General features: G+C 34.9%; 1 protein-coding gene across 1 annotated transcript in view; it reads right to left on the bottom strand.

The window, feature by feature from the left end:
* The window catches only part of TMPRSS15 (transmembrane serine protease 15), a gene marked incomplete at both ends in the record, with an annotated part of 120,485 nt that overhangs the window by 32,692 nt on the left and 66,974 nt on the right, over window positions 1-20,819 (bottom strand). Inside the window, 4 exons of the mRNA XM_080919410.1 lie at window positions 6,057-6,197; window positions 8,278-8,403; window positions 10,773-10,862; window positions 18,309-18,444. Of these exons, the coding sequence (XP_080775536.1) occupies window positions 6,057-6,197; window positions 8,278-8,403; window positions 10,773-10,862; window positions 18,309-18,444 (493 nt within the window). The remainder of the gene's footprint in view (window positions 1-6,056; window positions 6,198-8,277; window positions 8,404-10,772; window positions 10,863-18,308; window positions 18,445-20,819) is intronic.

Below are 20,819 nucleotides of genomic sequence, written 5' to 3'. Positions count from 1 at the left end.
TTGTTACTTCCATGGTGTTTGGGCCATTATTGTGTTTGAATTTCTTGCCAGACCAGTCAATATTGTAGTTCTCAAGGTTTATTTATAATAACCAAATGTGATAGTTCCTCAGAGAAACTATTTCAGCTAAGAATCTTAGTTTTAGAGTAAAAGTACTAAATACTGGTCCATTTTTCATGAGATATTTTAATTTTTTTCCACTAAGGTTTTATATATATTTGATTATGCTTCCTAAGCCCCCAACTTGGATACACTCTCCTTCTCTTTCTACTCAACTTTGTGTGTTTTTAATCATTTAAGAGTGATTGTTTACATAAATTAATCGTTCTGAGATTATTGGATCACAAGTGACTTGATTGTTTTTGAGTAGTTCTTCTGCCATAGTATTGAGGATGTGACTGCAAGTATTCATCCTAAAATTCCCCTGAAGTTGCAATCACCAAAGAGGGAAGGTAAAGATTGCAAAGAGGTTGGAGGTGCAAATAAGCCCTATGAAACACTATCTTGTCTGATGAAGAAGCATTCTGTAGCACTCACAAATCCATAGCAGCTGTGATCACTTGAACAAGGTCTACTCAAGAACAAGCAAGTCAACAAATCTAGCATGGATAGAGTCATCTCTCTTGACCCATTATCCTTACCTGGGGTGCCTTTGGAGACTGATGGTTATTAAAGGAAGGGGATCCATTTTTCTTTGGGAAGGTGATCCCTAGAAGGTTACCTGTGATCCACTAGATGACCCCCCACTAATGTGCATATAGGTAATATTAATAGGACTAAGAAGGATAAAGCCTAAAGGGTCACTGTAATTGCTTCAAAGGTATAGAAATTGGGTTTGAACTCAGGGACCCACTTGGTGGAAGAGAAGCATGAACACCTACAATGGTTCTCTGACTTTGGCAATAGTGCCAATATACAGATGTCCACATACATACCCATACTTGCTAAGCAAATGTATAAAAAACAAAAAGCATAAAAACTCAATTTTATTTTATTTTATTTTATTTTACACTTTTAGTAGATTTTCAAGTAATCCTGTCTTTATTTTATTCTTTCTTTTTTTTAAATTGAACAATTTTATTTTAAAAAGCAAAGATACATATACAGTTTTTAAGCATTTATGCATAAAAGTATATGAATACATTTTTGTCAGTACTTGATTTTTTAAAGGGTTGATAGTATGCATTAAGGTCGCACTAGTTACAATGAGCATAAAGTACATGTAAAACAAGATGTAACCTGGAAATAGTCAAAGTTTTCTTGGTGTGTAAAGATTAAGCATAATGGTTCTTCAATTTTAAAAGCAGAGGGTATAATGTTGGTAGGGGAGCTAGAGCATGGGCCTAATCAAAAATTAAAATCTCTCTTGCAAAGTTTCTGTAAGGCTAAGGACATTGTCAAGAAAACAAAACGGCAACCAACAGAATGGGAAAAGATCTTTACCAACTCCACATCAGATAGAGGCCTAATATCCAAGGTATACAAAGAACTCAAAAAGATAGACACCAGAGAATCAAATAACCCTATTAAAAATGGGGTACAGAGCTAAACAAAATGTTCTCAGTTGAGGAATATCGAATGGCTGAGAAATATGAGGAAGTGCTCAACATCCTTAGCCATCATAGAAATGCAAATCAAAACAACCCTGAGATTCCACCTCACACCAGTCAGATTGGCCAAGACCCAAAACTCAGATGACAACAGATGATGGCGAGGTTGTGGAGAAAGTTCTCCACTGTTGGTGGGGTTGTAAACTGATACAACCACCCTGGAAATCAGTCTGGCGATACCTCAGAAAATTGGACATAATACTACCTGAAGACCCAGCTATTCCACTTCTGGGCATATACCCCAGAGACACCTTAGTACACAACAAAGATATATGCACCACAATGTTCATAGCAGCTCTATTTATAATAGCCAGAAGCTGGAAAGAACCCAGATGTCTTTCAGAAGATGAATGGATACAAAATTTGTGGTACATTTACACAATGGAATACTACTCAGCCACCAGAAACAATGAATTGACCAAATTCTTAAGAAAATGGCTGCATCTAGAGAATATCATCCTGAGTGAGATAACCCAGTCACAAAAGAACAGACATAATATGCAGTCACTGATAGTAGGATGCTAACCCCAGAAGGTTCACATTGCCCCAGAAACAACTCACAGACTGTATGAAGTCCAAGAAATAAAGAAAACAAAACAAAACAAAAAAAAAAAAAAAATAGTCATGCTCAACCCTTACTCACCAAGAACACATTGACAAATTCCGGGTTGTACCCTGTATTACATGTACTGTCTGCTCATTGTAAAAAAAAAAAAAAAAAAGAAAAAAAAAAGAAAAATTCTTTACACACCGAGAAAACTTTGACTATTTCCAGGTTGCATCTTGTTTTACATGTACTTTATGCTCATTGTTACTGGTGGGATCTTTATCACAATATCAAACCCTTTTTAAAAAAAGTACTGACAAAAATGTATTGTATAATTTTATGCAAAAATGCTTAAAATCTGTACATTTATCTTTGTTTTGTAAAATAAAGTTGTTAAAAAATTAAAATCTCTCTCTCTCTCTCTTCTTCCCACCTTCCCTCCCTCCATCCCTCCCTCCCTCAATCCCTCCTCTTCTCTCTCTCTCTCTCTCTCTCTCTCTCTCTCTCTCTCTCTCTCTCTCTCTCTCTCTCTCTCTCTCTCTCTGTTGGGTGGGTCCTAACAATGAGCTCTAAAGCATCTCTTGGTTAAATCAACACTCTTGTTCTTCACTTGACATCTACCATGTTTCTCTTGAAATAACTAGATATGCCAGGGATGTCTAACCATCCTCTCTTGGTAATAAAATTAATAACTGGGGATGTTTGTCTATTTTAAGCTTTAAAATATCCTATCTTTTACCCAAAATTTAATTTGCTTTAATGAAGGTATTTTAGGAGGTTATGACTGGCATTTTCTCCAAAGTTTTATAACAGGAGAAAAGGAGGTTATATATCTCAAAACATAATTTTATTAGGGAGATTCTAGTAAATGCAATTACCAATTTGTTTCACAAACACATATTTTTAAACAGATTACTGAGATGACAAATGGCCCCAAATGATTATATGTTTTTTTTTTTTATACAAGGAATCATAAGTATCTTAGTGGGAACATTTTCTTTCTTCTGGAAATTATCATATCTTAAACTTACATTAATACAGGAAATCTTTAAAGTAAATATGCACACATAAATATGTATTGTATAACAATATGTATTTCAGCATATATTATATTTTATAGGGTAACAGATTAATTTTGGACCCATAATTAAATATTTTAATATAATCTGTTAGTCATTTCAAGTTACTATTAAATTATTTTTCATGTTTTTCATAGCTACTATAATCATTATGCTAAATGAACTTACAATAATGGTATGTATTTATAAATGTATTGATAATTTTACTTTTATTATTATAGTCAAACTACATTCAATTGAAAGGCATACTTTAGTTAATTAAAATAAATGTAAATATATAAATAAAAATTGAGTAGCAACTTGTACCATGTTCCTGTCTTAAAAATTTGTAATTTACAGTTCTTCTGTACTCAAAGCCGGTAGGATTATGCCTGAGAATCTAGAAAACACAGCTAGTTTAGATGTTAGAATAAATCGGTCAATCAATTTTTGAATGGGGAAAATGTCTTATTCTTGCTGATGTGAATAGGAATTATAAAATCTGAGAGGAGGTGTGAATAAACTATTTCAAGCTTTCCATATATGTCAAAACTTGATTTTCATTGTTTGGAACATACATTATTTCAGGTCATTAAGAAGCCTTGGATACAACCATTCACTCTCTCTGGAGTCTGAAATCTTACCTCAGATAGTTTTATGCCCATGGTGAAAGAGGAAAAAAAGTAATATCACTCAGACTTGAATTTCCCAATCTTCTCTTTATGAAGTCTCTATAGCTCTGCTTCATTTAGACACCATATGCTTGCTTTTTAAACAGGAACTGAATTGGTTTCTCAGGCACACCGCACACAAGCTGGGGCAGGCTCGGGGTCCCGATTGTAACCAGCTGCCATTTGTGAGTTACCCGCATGCCTTACTGCATCCCATGTGAAGACTACTCTCATCAGAAACAAGGAACTGGTGCACATTCACAAGCGACATCTCATAATAAGTACTTACTGTGAATCCTCAAGTTCAGCATAGGGGGAAATGGTTGGGAGAGGATAAATAAAATAATATATGCCTCATAACTATTTTATTTGAATTCGTTCAGGAATTCCTACAACATCTTAGAAGACAAGGAAATATTTCATAAACACTGGAAACAGTTTATAACATGGAGTCTGTGTGCCCTAGTTACCTTTTATTGCCAAGTCCCTGTTTCACTGTTTTGCAGGCTTTTGTTATTAAAACAAACAAACGTTTGACAGGAGACTATGCTAAGAACAACTGTGTCACTGGACCAACATCCCAGAGAGCTATCTTCTAGGTGCAGCAGGAATGGCAGCTCACAATTGGGTACAATAGTCATGTCTGATGTTCTCCTGCTTCATTTAAAAAGATTCTTTGTTTATAAACAAGATGCTCATGAGCAAAACATGGGTCCATACCCAACCAAAAGCAAAGAACCCTGTCACATAAAACTGTATGTATATTCTTTATGTTGACTGTGTTAAACTATATGAGTAACTTTCTCAGAGACTTTTTTCTCCCCAAAATACTTAACACACTTTTTTTTTCAAGAGTAAGAATGGTATAAAATTAATAATGAATAATTTTGTGGGAGAAGATGTGTTTGTACCTGGTTTTGATCGTCTATACTATTTCAAATCTTTTCATCTCTTGTCATTTGTTACTATAAAGTAGGTTTGTAAAAATCTATTGCTTTTATAAACTTTGTTTTGAGGTGCTCTCAATTTTATATGTGAAAGAAGGCTCTACAAATATTTCAATTGCTTAGGTTTGTAACAAATACACTTCTCTACCTGTTGGTGTATAGATTTTCAAAAACTATATTATTTCCTTTGGGGTTATATTTTTCATTTAAAATTATGTGTAATTATTTCATAAAAAAATTCTTTTCACAAAAATATAACTCTTGAAAACTTGAGAAGTCTATCCCTCTGGCATGAAAAGTATCTTTGTGTTAGCTACTTCCGTGATCCATTGTATGATGCCTGCATATCCTAGCCTGTAACTATCCAGGATGCATGGGAATTTAATGTCTAATTAAATACACATGATATACTGTCCTCCTTAGCATGTAGACAGTTACTGAAGACTCATAGGGAACACATATCTGAATTTTTTGTTGTGCAGTATTTTTTTAAATGTAAATTACCATTATATTTTCATCAATATAATTGATATAGTAATCAACAAGCTCATATATATATATATATATGCATATTGTTTGTAAATATTGTTCTTTTGGAAACTCAAAGTGTTAGATAGAAAAGGTTATAATACTGATACTTGCTAATTAATTTTTATTTTACAAAATTCAGTAGATGTAAAGATTTTCCAGTTCATTTTATCAATCTTATAAAGTGTGTTATTTTCCCCATGTAGTTTTCTGTCTGAACTTGATGTGTAGCATGTTCTTCGGTTTTGAGATTTTCTTTGGTGTGTTGTTTGTCTTGCATCCCCTTTACTGACCCCCAGCCTTTCCCTTGCATTTGATATTTTAATCGGATGTCATGTGATTCCCAGCATTTCAGTGTCCAGTCTCCCTCCTCCCCTCCCAACAAGAGCTTGGCAAAAGGAAGATCCCTTCCTGACTGAGTCAATTACTTTACTTTGAACTGTATGTTAAAATGTACCTTTGGTGGATAGAAGTCAAGGAGCTTCTGAGAGAAGTGTTAACTGATATACCAAAAATGTTGTGTTCGCCTGCTGTGTCAAAACTTAGATAACCATTGTATTGATAAAGGGGAGGGAGAAAAACTGCAATATGCTAGGAAGACAAAATAGAATCTCAGAATTCAAACATATATATTGTGATCTGGACTTGAAGTGGGTTTTGTTTCCACACATTCTAAGGAGGTATGCTTTACTTACCTGCAATCCCCAAGTAATAGCCAGAAGTGAAATTGGCTTTGAAGCCCTTGCCCCTGGTCTCTTTGTTTGTGGCAAAAATCACAGTCATTCTGTTCGTGGTAGAGTACAAGTCCTTCACAGGACCATGCCCTGTGTACACAGCTGCCATAAAAGGAAAAGGGACAGTAAGTTCTAGAGGTAGGATTGCATACAGCAGGGCTACCTAAAGAATATATAGTTTAGATGCTGGTTTTTTAACTGCTTTATCTATTAGAAGCAGAAAAACAATTCCAGAACAAAACAATTTCTATCTACAAGTTACAGTATAATTTAGATATCCTTCTGGAATATTTATTTCTTTGGATTTGTGTGAATATTAGGAAGTAAAATAAAAAATAAAAAAATAAGTAAAATAACCAACTGTTATTTTTTTTGATCACATAAGAAGGGATTTTAGTAAAAGACACAATTTATCCCAAAAATGTAAACAACATCAACAACAACAACAAAATGACCATTTGAAATGTGTATACAAATGCATATAAAGATCCATATGTAGCAGAGGATGGTATTCTCTGACATCAGTGAGAGCAGAGGCCTTTGGTCCAGTGAAGGCTCCTTTCCCAGTGTAGGGGAGTCGGAAGGAGCTAAGGTGGGAGAGGGAGGTTGGGAGAGGGGCACCTTCATGGAGGCAATGGGAGGGGGAGGAGTGATGGGATTGGCAGAAAGGGGATAACACCTGAAATGTAAATACAGAGAACTTCCAAGAAAAAAAAAAAGAGGGGGTAAAAAAAAAGATCCAGATGAAATGTTTCCCAATACTTGCTGGTCCCATAATATTTCATTGTTTTATTTTGTGTGTCACTCGGACAACCCATTCCAGAAAACTGTGATCTGGAACTCTGGGGGGTTTTCCTGACACATCTGGGGAGTCCTCACTGTTATTCTGGGTCCTTCAGAGGGTAGAGACTCAAGGTGAATATTCACTCTCCTGCCACAGTTTTGTGTAACAGTATCCTGATTTACAGAGCCTCAGGTATATTATAATTAATGATGGACTCGAGTTACAAGATAAGACCTGTTTTGAGGTGAAGCATGGTAGCTAATGCTTCCCAGTTGAACATCACAGGGTCTTTGTAATTTAAAAATATTTTTTTTACCAAAATATTTTTCTTAAAATGAATGCCTAAGCTGAGCAAGCCCAGGGAAGCAAGCCAGTAAGCAACATCCCTCCATGGCCTCTGCATCAGCTCCTGCTTTCTGACCTGCTTGAATCCCAGTTCTGACTTTCTTTCCTGATGAACAGCAATGTGGAAGTGTGAGCTGAATAAACCCTTTCCTCCCCAATTTGCTTCTTGGTCATGATATTTGTGCAGGCATAGAAACATGTGAGTAGTAAGACAACATGTGAATAGTGTTTCCTGAAAACTGTGTTTGAGGAAAGGAACATGGAAAATGCTGCTTTTGTGTTTTTTAAAAAATAAACTAAGTGGGCTGCTTAAAAAATAAATAAAATAAAATGAATGCCTAAATGATAAAACATAATCTTAAGCTCTGCTAATAACCTTTAAATTATATAGTATATGTTTTATTATCCAGACACAAATATTTCTCACGTATAGCTAGAAAGAAATAGTTAATAGCAATAGAGAAAAAAACAAAAACAAAAACAAAAACCTTGGTTTACTTTTGAATCCTTCTCAGTTGTTGAGAAGAAGAGGATGCCATAGATAGTAATAAACAAAATGGTGATAAAATATAGAATAAGTGGACTTAAAATATTTACAAGAAACAGTATTTCAATATGTTAGGGCCAGAGAAAATCTGGTTTAGTAATTATTTTTAAACACCTGTTGTTCACGTATTTAATAAAACTACATAGTAGGATATACATGGTTCTTTTATAGTTATTTATTACCAACTTTTAATAACTGTGAAGCAAATATGTGAATTGTGATTAGCACAGAATGTTCTCGATGAGTGTTATTTCCTCAGTATTTCAAACATGTCCCAAAACAAAACTCCGCATATGCTGAGAAAACTTGGTAGAAGGGAAATCATTATCAGCATACATTGTTTAAAATATTTTCAATAGAGTAAAAATCCTTAACATGTTACCTGGCTGTTACATTTTCATCTTGTCAACAACTGGAAAATGCTTGGATCTGCTTTAGTGTACACTCTCTGTGAGTCGAGTATTTTGAGCTATCCAACTTCCAGAGGGTTGAAATTTCAGTCTTACCTAAGAGCAGGGAGTCAAATTCTCCCCCATCTCTAACTTCAACCACATCATTGATGTTTTCTAAGTCGAATTCTTGAAAATGAAGTTGAATATTTTCCCCCTTTGGTGCATTTAAATTCCATACACCTTGAAGGCAACAAATAATGACAATTAATTTACAATGGACATCTTTGTATTTTTGTTTATTTTCATTGTTTGTGCATTTGTGTATATTAGGATATATGTGCCTGAGTTCGTGTTGTACAATCTTCCCAGAGTGTACACAGGATGGCTTGCTGAAATAGTTCCTTTCTTCTGCCACTGAGGTTCCCAGAATCAAACAGAGGGCACCATGCATACTGGCAAGAAAGCGTCTTTACCTGATAAGCTGCCTAGCCAGGCTCAGTTCGCCTAATTTTCCATGATCAAATAAGCAAAGTCTGGTATTTATTTGAAAGCATCTCCATTTATTAAAATAAATTGCAATCTGTTCCTTCTATTTTTTTTAAACTTGCCTGCCCCAATAAATGTTTTTTTTCCCTCAAAATTAACTTCTGAGTTGGTTCAACATTCAGATTCTTTTATACTATTCCCTCTTACACTCTGAGTTTTCTCACTCACACTTCTAGTACCAACCTCTAAATGTACAGTTCTGACCTCTCCAGGTATTTGGATTACGCCCTTTACTTGGCGAAAAGATAGGCAGACCTTCGGACTGGATATGGAATACACACACACACACACACACACACACACACACACACACACACACACACGCGCGCGCGCGCGCGCGCGCGCGCGCACGCACGCACGCACGCACGCACGCACACACACCTACAACCAACCTGAGAAACTTCAGTCCTGCCTCCTGTAAGCTTCACTCCTCAATCCTCAGCATTCATTGCCCTATCAGAACGCAAGATACTGACACTGCTTACGTCCTGATTGGATGGGAAGAATCGGCTGAAATGCAAATTGATTCTATCCTGATTTTCATGCAAATTTCTGGGAATTTCCTCTTTTCTCTCTTACAGAATTTGAGTCCCATAACACAGAGCAAAATTGCTGCATATTACCAATTTTGACCAATGACAAATAATTGGTTTCCCATAAAGAAAGCACTGATTTCACAGGCTTGTTTATGAAGGTCCCTTCCATGTTGCTCTATAATGCCCTTCTTTTACTAGTATTTTAATAATATCTTGAACATTAAGATAAGAATGCTGGTTGCCTATTACCAAATTATCAACCATAAAAGCATATATAAATAACATTTTACTATATTAAACTACATGAATATGTGTATATTTATATGTATGCATATATATGAATGCAACAATGATGCATGTAAAAAGAATCCATGAGTTTGAAAGAGAATAAGAATGGGTATATTGGAGTGCTTGAAAGGAGGAAAGGAAAGGGAAAATAATATTATCATATAATCTCAAAAATAAAAGCAATAAAATTTTTCTTAGTTGAATCAGTGATGGGTTTTCTATTTTTTCATCTTCGTACAAAAGATATAATTACTGGTTGACTTCATCATCAAGTGTGAAGTAGAAAAGACATTCTTTGCTTCTACTTTCAGACCATGTTAAACCAATGTTTACCTATCCATGTGTCCTGGCATCCTCCATTTGCTTTGGTATGGCTGCTCATCGCTATGAGGAAATGCTCGTATTTTAAAATCCATTGGCACTGTCATTGTTGCACTCATGTCTGCGACTCAGCACGAGAAATGAGCCCTAACGAGGTATCGTCATAGAAAAATCATGGCTGGAAATCTGAATTTCTAATGCAGACTGTGTAGTCTTCAGACACTAGAATGAATGCCTGTCCTTAGATACTAACCCTGGCCCAGCAGTAGCTTTCCCACATATTACTGTAGGTTGCTTTCTCTAAATTTAGGTATTGCAATAGTCCTAATAGCTCATTTGTGCTGGGGTTCTAATCATCCTACCTTCATCAAGTCTGGTACATGTTCTCTATAGGTGAAGATATTATGCTGGCTGTTTCTACCCATTCCACTGGTCTCCTTAATGGAACCACAAGCTTGTTGTAATACTCTGGGGATTATATCAGTGAGCTAGGAAATGGTAAGAGACGACTATCTGGAGCAAAGGGTGACTGCCTCAAGGGCATTGTTTTTATGTTTTTATTCTGAATTACAATACTAAAAAACGTTAAAAAATAGTGAGAATTTTTTAAAATAATGTATAGTGGACATCATTGATTTGCCTCCATTTAAGTTATTAGTGAAAACAGAGGTCATACATTTGGAAGAAAAAAATCAGGCAAGGGTTTATGGGAGGTTTGTGAGGGAGAAAAGCAAAAGAGAAAATGAAATAATTATAAATACTCTCAAAAATTAAACAAGCCATTAAAGAAGTATTTCATTCTAGCAAACATATTACTGTATTCATTTTGACAAATTCATAATCTACTTTGTTCATTTAAGAGGCACCTCCCTTGTTATATACATCTTTCTTTAATAAACTGGGAGAGAAAGGACTTACAGAAAGCTTGGTTTGGGTATTTGTCTGGAAAGTTTGGAGAACTGAATGTTGTATTTGGCTCCCAGAGTTCAAAAGGTCCTCCGCAGTCAGCTGAAAGGGATTAGGAAAGAATCATCAACACCATTCCCACTCCACAGGGATTCTATTAGATGCCAGACATGTTACAATTACATTTCCTACAATGCTAGTTCTGAAAGATTCATTTTGGATGTAATACAAGTTGTCAGGGAAACAATGTCAGTACATCAGTGTCGTTAATAGAAAAGTTTTCAAAACCTCTATATTTTTATTGCTTTTATAAGATTGGTGCAACCACTCTGAAAATCAGTCTGGCGCTTCCTCAGAAAATTGGACATAGGGTTAAATCAAGAGAAATATTTTGCAAAACAAAAGGGAGAAAATAATAGCTGCAGGAAAACATGAATATTTATAATACAGCATATCCCATCCTTCCTACCATCTTGGAAGAGCCAGTGCTGGAAAATCACTGATCTTGCAATCTGGACTTTCCTATATTTTAAAAATCTTGGAATGTCTGAGGTTATTTTATAAGTAGAGAAGCTTTGGAAGCTCCGTGTTACAATCTGGCTAGCAGCATCTTGGGAAAAGTTTTAAATACAGATATTTGTATTATTAAATTTGGACCCATAGTCAGAAAAGTCAGATCATAATTGGCTTTTTTTTTAATTTCCTTAACTGTTGTAATTTACACATTCATAATAATTTTGATTTTAAAGATAAATTTATTTATATTTTAACAGTCAAAATCTTTGCTGTTATAGTCTTGAACATTTTGTGATTGTGTGCATATATGTTTGTATATGTGAGATTATGTATGCATGCATGTATTTATGCTGCTTATTTTTGTTTTTACAGGTATTTGTGAACATGGATGAATATGTTTGTGTACTTGTATGAGTTTGCACATGTGTTTGTGTGTGGTTTTTGTACATAAGCATGTGTGCATTTGTTTGTATGCATAAAAGTGTGATTGTGTGTTTATGTGTGAACTAGATTTTTGGGTCCAGCATGTCCTCGATAGTGGTGGAATGATATGCTTTCTGCCCTTAGAACAGGACTAAAAGGGCATGGGTCTCCAGGAGTGTTAGTTGCTGCTCTGGACCTAAGGATTGTTTGTATAAGAATGTATATATCTTTACATTCCTTTTTCAAGGAGTGACCTTCCTGTTAATGTCAATGACTCCATGATAATCAGACATAGCAAGAGTCTTGGGTTAGGGGTGTAGCTAATGTCTCAGTAACATGGTAAAAGCTGAGATTGTAAGGTCTGCTCTTCAGGGGTTATCTAAAACCCTAAGTTAAAAACTCTAAAAAAAAAAATAAGCTGAAAAATACATCATTTCTCAACTATGTAAAATATAAGGCTGTAATATGAATTATATGAGAGGCTTCATGAATATTAAAGCACAAAAGCAGCTAGCTTATTGTCTGTGCTTAACAAAGTGAGACAGATCCCTGAAATCATTTGCGAAGCTAAAAAATATGTGCTTGCTGTCTCCTAAGAATCAAAAGGCTGGGTCATGGGTTGAAGATTCATAGGATAATCAAAAGGCAACCTGGAGTAAATGACTAGATTGAAATGTAAAATAAGACTGGGCTTGTAAACTGTAAGGATTTCAGAAAAATCTTTAGAATAGTAAGAGAGAACTGCTTGGAGACTTTTCTCAAGCAGAATACATAGAGAGAGTTATCTGGAGATATTCAGAGAAATAAGAACAAATAGAAAGCAGTCGAGAAAACTGTCTGGAGCAGAACCTAGGGCACCAGCTTGGTCCCATGACTTGATTTCATGTTGTTTGTTTTTGCTGCTCGCAAACATTCTTCTCTCAGTAACCTGCACTTAGCCAATGCTGGTCCTTTGCACCTGTGTCTTTGCATATGTGTATTTCACGTTAATGCTCACAGTATGGATTTGTGTGCATTTATACATAAGTGTATTTATCTGTAAGCATTTGAGAGTGTGTATGTCTTCATAAATGTATAATTGTGTTAAATTCTCACATTTTAATAGACCTAGTTCTCTTCTTTCAAATATTTGTATTTTGATTAGTCTTTTCTTATGTCATAGTGATTGTCATTATCATAATGAGTTATTGTAGCATTCTCCAAGTTAGGTTTTAAAGATGGAGTCTGTTCTTAAGGGATTCTATTGGTAACCTCTGCTTACACCCAACACTTATAAAGTATGTGTCCATATGGAGGTGTGTCCAGGAGGAGAGGAAGAGGAGGGTTAACTTACACTCACAGAAAGAGTTTGAATGAAACACCTGTGGAAAAAAGTAAGAAAAAAACTAAGGCATATATCCTTTGACTTCCTATTTTTTTTCTAATTTCTCTGGCCAAGATTTTCAGTACCATATTGAATAGGTAGTGGGAGAGTGGATATAGTCCCTGATTTTAATAGGATTGCTTCAAGTTTCTCTCCATTTGGTTTGATGCTGGCTATTGTTTTGCTGAATTGGTTGCTTTTAATATGTTTAGGTATGGGCCTTGATCTTCTGATCTTTCCAAGACTTTTAACATAAAGGGGTGTTGAATTTTGTCAAAAGCTATCTCAGCATCTAGTGAGATGATAATGTGGTTTTTCTTTGAGTTTGTTTATATTGATTGTGTTGATGAATTTCCATATATTTAACCATCCCTGCATCTCTAAGATGAAGCCTGCTTGATCAAGGTGAATGATTATTTTGATGTGTTTGTGTTCTTGGATTCAGTTTGCCAGAATTTTATTGAGTATTTCTGCATTGATATTCATGGGAGAAATTGGTCTGAGGTTATATTTCTTTGTACAGTCTTTGTCACCATCCCTAACCTCAAGCTATATTACAGATCAAACATGATAAAAAACAGCATGGTATTGGTACAGAGATAGGCAGGTAGATAAATGAACAGAATTTAAGACCCAGAAATAAACCCCCACACTTATGGTCACTTGATGTTTGACAAAGGAGCTAAAAACAGTCATTGAAAAAAGGACAGTATCTTCAAGTAATGGTGTTGGTTCAACTAGCAGTCAGCATGCAGAAGAATGCAAATGATCCATTCATATCTCCTTGTACAAAGCTCAAGTGCAGGTGGATCAAAATCACCACACAAAACCAGGTACACTGAAACTATTAGAAGAGCAAGTTGGGAAAAGCTTATAACACATAGGCACAGGAGAAAATTTCCTAAACAGAACACCAATGGCCTATGCTCTAAGATCAAGAATCGATAAAGGGAACCTCATGAAATTGCCAAGTTTCTGTAAGGCCAAGGACGCTGTCAAGAAGACAAAACAGAAGCCAACAGATTAGAAAAGGATCTTTACCAGTCCTACATCTGATAGTCAAATATCTAATATACACAAATAACTCAAGAAGTTAGACTCCAGAGAATCAAACAATCCTATTAAAATGGGGTATAGAACTATAGAAATAATTGTCAACTGAGGAATAGCGAATGGCTGAGAAGTACCTAAAGAAATGCTCAACATCCCTAGTCATCAGGGAAATGTAAGTCAAAACAACCCTGAGAATCCACCTCACACCAGTCAGAATGGCTACGATCAAAGTCTCAGATGACAGCAGTTGCTGGAGAGGATGTGGAGAAAGAGGACTACTCCACTGTTGGTGGGGTTGTAAGCTGTTACAGCCACTCTGGAAATCAGTTTTGCAGTTGCCCAGAAAATTAGACTTAGTACTACCTGAAGACCCAGCTATTCCATTTCTGGGCATGTACCCCAAAATGCTCCAACATATAACAAGGACACATGCTCCACCATGTTCATAATATCCTTTTTTATAATAGCCAGAAGCTGGAAAGAACCTAGATGTCTTTTGGTAGAGGAATGGATACAGAAATTGTGGTAGATTTACACAATGGAGTACTACCCAGCTATTAGAAACAATGACTTTATAAAATTCCTGGGCAAATGGATGGAATTAGAAAATATATCTGAGTGAGGTAACCCAATCACAAAGAACACACATGATATTCAGTCACTGATAATTGGATACTAGCCATAGAAATCTCTGAATACCCAAGAGACAACTCAGATCATATGAAGCTCAAAATGAAAGGCCAAAAATGTGGAAACCTCAGTTCTTCTTAGAAAAAAAAAATGGATAAAATGTGTATTCATCATATATTATTATGTAACAAATTTTGTGAGCTAAAATAATATTTTATAAAATAAATAAATTAATAAAAAGATAGTACAGAAAATGTAAAAGTCACCTTGGAAAATCAGTTTCTCTAAATCTTACTTTATAGACAATAAGTTTAACTCCTTATTGGATGATTTTATACAGAAGTAAAAATAAAAGTCATATAAATATTCAGCCTTAAAAATAATTAAAAAGAGAAACAAAGGCATAATTTCAATTACTAGTAGGCATGTGATTGGTAGTCTTTTATTAGGGAAATAATAGATACAGCTTGAGAAATAATAAATGACATGTAGTTTATGTGAAGTAATTTTCAGTATTTTCAATCATCTACTTCCTTAATAATAAGTAATTAATCTTTTGATATTATAGGAAAATGTTAATGAGTTTATGTTAGAATCTAAAATTCAATTTGTCCTGGAAATTAATAGTCTGATTTTAAAAATTAATATTTTAATACATTATTGCAACCATTCATACTATAAATAGATTTATGTATTTTGTGACAAATCTGTTTAAATGTTCATTCATGAAAACCAAATTTTATTTGTTCATGAAAAGTGTAACCAATGATAACCCTAAGTAGTCAAGTTGTTGCAAAGAGAGACTGATGAAAACAATATAGCATAGGAAAATGTTCTTTGATGAAAGATTCTATGAATAAAATTAATATTTGTGTTTTAGCGGTTAAATATAAAATTAAACAAATACCATAGAATGCTGGTCTGAAAAAAAAAGCTAAGACAGCAGGAATTCAGACTTATTTTCACATGGTTGTCCAATAAATTAACTCTTACTGCGTGTTAGGAAATGAAAAATGGCTTAAATCAGGATACAATAGAAAACAATCTTAAAAATAGTGAACATTCAAATAGCTAAAGCCACGTATTTTCTTAATTATTCAAGTACTCCAGAAATCAGTCAGGGCCTGAAGTATAGATTGTTTTCTGTCTATTCTTACTGCCCTTCATCACAGAGTATCAGAATTGTTTTCAAATCAATAAGATGTTTGTAAAGTAGAGTAGTAGCCTTTATAAACTTCTTTCAATAGACTCTCCATATTAATTGTACCATCATTACAAGGGCCATCCTGAAGTTGCGGGAGCAGAGACTAAAGTCACATGGTAGAGGCATCTTTGGAGTTGTGAATTTGCTTGAAATTCCCAACAATAATCTCAGGAGTGGAGTGGGCATAGAATTTTATTATTCACCTTCCTGTCTAAGGATTTCTTTTTTAACTGCTGTGTAAAGAGTGAAAGGTTTTACAAGTCAACCGTGATTTCCTTTTATTTTAGCTTTAAACAAATCAGTGGTTTGGAATCCAAGTAGCTCTTTAAAAATAGGACTTACATTGACCCAACTTGCAAAGGGTATTAGAAAGAAATTGTTCAGAGTGTATTGGGTGGTAATTAACATTTTATGCTGTGCTAAACATTGGCTCAAAGTGAGCCAATTGGAAAGTGGAATAAACACACTCTGGGCAATTTGTGAATGTATGTCTTAAATTCAGATGCGTTGTTCTAACAATACAGTTTTCCCAGCCCTAAAATATGCATGGATGTAAAACTTTTTCATATTGAGATACTGTGAGAGGGTTTTATTTTTGTTGTTCTTGTTGTTGTCATTGTTTGTTTTTTCTGGACTATAATAGATATGATGATGCTACACATAATATAGGTTTTAGCATGGGCAGCCATATTTTGATGATTTTTTAAATGTGTGATATTATATAATATGTTATCTCAGATTTAAGTAATGCAACTTGGCCAATGCCTTAAGTATGGAGTATATGAGACTTTTCTAAGAAAACACAGGTTGGACTATTTATTGATTAATAGAGGGGTATACTGACAGAAGAAATCTGTTTTCATAAATCATCAAAAAATATTTAACTTATAGGAACTACTCATCAAACCAGTAGAGATTTTAAGAATTTTTAACATACAGTTTTGCGTAAGATGTCATACACTATAAATATAGAGGATGCACACAGAATAAAAATAAGACCACTATCTGTCATTGGCACCAGGCCCGAATTATTGCCTTCATATTGGTATTACTTCAACATTTAGTTCCAATGAAAATATTTATTTCAAAACTATTTTGGATATCAAGGAGGAATATGAGAAAAACATCAGGAGGCATGTCTAATAGTATTTATGGATTATTCACTTCATGTAATATTAGAAACCAGACAGATACAATGAAACACAGGTGCACTAAACCAAGCAAAAGCATTGGGATTAAGGGGCCCACTTGTGTATCTGCCTAATGTGTCAGAAGTCTTGCACTCCATTCCCAGAACTGGAAATAAAACATAAAGCCTTTGATTTTGCCAGAATTTAGCTCTGTACTGTGGTACCAGGGCTCTTGCTCCCTCTCCTGAAGCCTTCCTAGTGCTGCTGATTCTATACATTTTCTTACACAAACATTTTTACTCTTTCTCACAGATGAGCCATAGATGGTGTGTGTGTGTGTGTGTGTGTGTGTGTGTGTGTGTGTGTGTATGTGTGTGTGTGTGTGTGTGTGTGTGTGTGTGTGTATGCATGTCTGTATGTCTGTGTAAATGTATTCTGAGCATGTAAAGGACATAAGACAGTTATGAGACAATCTGATTTGGTTGCAAATGCATTTCTTTCTCCATGCAGATATTTTGTCAAATGTTTTTGCTTAAGTGTTTGTTTATTTTACGTTGAAGCTTGCAAGTAGAAAAACGTGTACTTTTGTGAGTGTTTTATGTGTTTCAAAATTGAAAGTGTTTGAGACAAAATAAGACAAGGAAAGTCTGTTTGAGTGTTCACATACATGATGGAATACATTGTCTCTCTCAGCTTCCCATGATCACAAGAAAGATATTTCCTCAAAGGCAAAGTAGAACACTTTGTTAATTGTCCCTTAACAAAGGGACAGTGGGTGTGTTGTAAAAGGCATTATCTGTGATTCTCCTTTTATGACTAGTCAAGGTTCATGCTCAGTAATAGTGTATGCTCCTTGGATATGGATAAGATGAATAGTAATGAGGTTTCTTTGAAACTTAGGCTTTCCATTTTGAACTATGAATAGAACTAAGCATATGATCTATTTTATTCTTTGAGTTAAAATTTCTGACAATCTAAAAGTCTCAGGTATTGCTCAACTACAATCTTTTAAGCAGCTACCAAAAAACATGTTCTAAAGTCTTACTGAGGTAACATTTCAGGAGAAAAATACTTTCCATTTATTATGGCTGTATATTAAACTTTTAGGTTCCATATTTTCTATCAAATTATTATAAAATAGACTTGTGGTGTTTTAGTTTTAACATAGCAATAGTAGTCGTCAAATTTTTCCTGAGAAGGGCAATGAGATCTGGCATGAAGTTACTTACTAGGAAGCTCTGGTGGAGGGGTGGGCACCAAGGTTGGTTCTGGATAAGGACTCTCACTGCAAATTCCCCTTGTTAGGCTTATATCATCCAGGGCTACTGTACTGCAACCTTGGTTTCTAAAAGCATTGAATACAACCTGAAATTCAGAGAGATATATAATATTATTCCACTCTAATCATTTCTGACTTTGTTATTCTTAAGGATTCAGTGTCACATCCATACATGATGCATAGTAAAATAATCCACCTTGAAATATTGATAAATCATACATTATAAATTAGTTTGAGGCTTTCCACTTTCTTATCACATATAAATCTTGGAAAATATCTATGCATGTCTTCCATCTGAGTTAGATTATAGCTTTATGATTGATCTCTCTTTCTCCTGACTTTATATTTTAGTTAACTTAGTAAAGCATACACAAAATTCGGAAGCATAGGTAAATGTACTCAGGATGATTTTTAAAATGATGTTATCTGCTTTTCTTAATAATATACACTAGTCCTGAAAAGAAGATATTGTGATTAGATTATTTAATTAGAAAATTTGGACACGAAGAAATGACTAGCATAGTAAGAGCATTCAGGATTATCTCATACTGGACATAAAGTACTGAGCTGGGACTTTCTTGATCGTGCTAACCACAAGATGCACAAACAGACTTAGTCACAGTTTCTGTGGGCCTTAGGCACAACAGCAGGTTCTCAGAGATGTAGCTGTTTTCAACTATATTGCCCTGGACCTATCTTAAGTAGGATAAGAATGGCATGAACATAATACTTGTTGCATGGTACTTGCTGTCCTAGGCTCAAGATATACATAACTTATGTGATACTATGTTTTCCTCGATTCATTAATGTGTTCATTAACTTTATAGATCTTCTACAAAACACTAGTCTAACTAAGTGTGACTCTCTTTCCATTTCCCATAAGAGAAAAATCAAGATTTAAAGACATTCAGTAAGTTGTCCAATACTTCTCAATATAATGACATAACCAAAAAGTGAGTTAATATTCTCCCATAGAGAACATATTTTGCAGAACCAACTTCATTTTTAAAATTTTAAGTGTTGCTGAACCTCATGTTGACCCAAATATATCTTATACTAGCTTACATACAAAGATGTATGATTTATAAACTAGACACATTAGGGATCTAGAATAGTAACATAATGTATCAAAACAGTTATTTTGTGAAATAATTTCCTAAATCTTGCAAGGAGACTCCTTAAAACTCAGGATATTCTAAAAGAAGCAAAACATCTCATCCTGCTGGGATGTTCTTTTTAAGTCAGGAATCAGATCACCCAATACATTCAAAATTTTCTTCAAATTGATGAGGATCGTGAGGTCTGCCCTTTTCCAGGTTTTATTTTTTTATTTACTTTTTAATGTATTTTGGTGTTCCTGTGGGTTTGTGCATCCCTTCAACTCTTTAATCCTTTCTCTCACTCTTCATTGGGTATCCTGTTCTCAGTTCAACGGTTGGCTGTGAGATCTCCCTCTGTTTGTCATGATCTAGAAGAGCATCTCAAGAGACAGCTCTGTCAGGCTCTTGTCAGCATGTACTTCTTGACATCAGCAATATTGTCTGGATTTAGTGGCTGTATATGGGCTGGATTTCCAGGTGGGGAAGTCTCTGGATGGCCTTTGTTTCAGTCTCTGCTCCACACTTTGTTCCTCCTTCCTAGAAGGACTGAAACATTCCCACTTTGTCCTTCCTTCTTGTTGATCTTCATATGGTCTGTGAATTGCATCTTGGGTAATCTGAGCTTTTGGGGTAGTTGTTGAGAGGCACTCTTAAGACAAGTGGAGCTGCCTGAATAGACTCAGTTCAGACTGGCTGAGCTGCCTGGAAAAGGCACTGGCCAACTTGTAAAGAGTTAGTTTCAGATTTGCAGCTTTTGTGAATGATCATCTCTATTTTCCGTCATATAGATTTCTGCTTCTCTAGGTAACCCCTCACTGATACTCCAATTATCTCACTGATTCAACAAGTTATACATTGTTGATATCTTTACTTTGGTCTGTCATTGTTTCTCAATCTGGAGTGATTAGATCTTAGTTCATATATCTCCAGAATTACTGTCTTAATGTTATACAATATAATTATGACAATATATTATAAAAATTTTGACTGATAAGTTTTATTTCCGAGAAAGAATTTTTCTGTGTGGCCCTTGTTGTTCTAGAACTCACTATGTGGACCAGATTGACCTCAAACTCACAGAGATCTACCTGCCTCTGTCTCCTGAGTGTTGACATTAAAGCTGTGTATACACCTCTACCTGGATGAGGATTATTTTTTAATTTTACATTCAGTGATTTAGGACTGCAGCAAACTAAACCACAGGAGCTAAATCATGAATAAACAATCCTTGCTGTGCATGTGAGATATGCCAAGGTCTTTCTACTTTGTGAGCTATGCTCAAAAATAATGGATCATTAGAGGTTTAGAAAAGAACCTCAAAGTCCAGGATTACCTGCAGAAGTATTGATTTCCTCCTTTCA

Source organism: Micromys minutus, assembly GCF_963924665.1.
Source record: "Micromys minutus genome assembly, chromosome: 7".
Lineage (NCBI taxonomy): Eukaryota > Metazoa > Chordata > Mammalia > Rodentia > Muridae > Micromys > Micromys minutus.
This window is presented reverse-complemented; position numbering and strand designations above follow the sequence as displayed.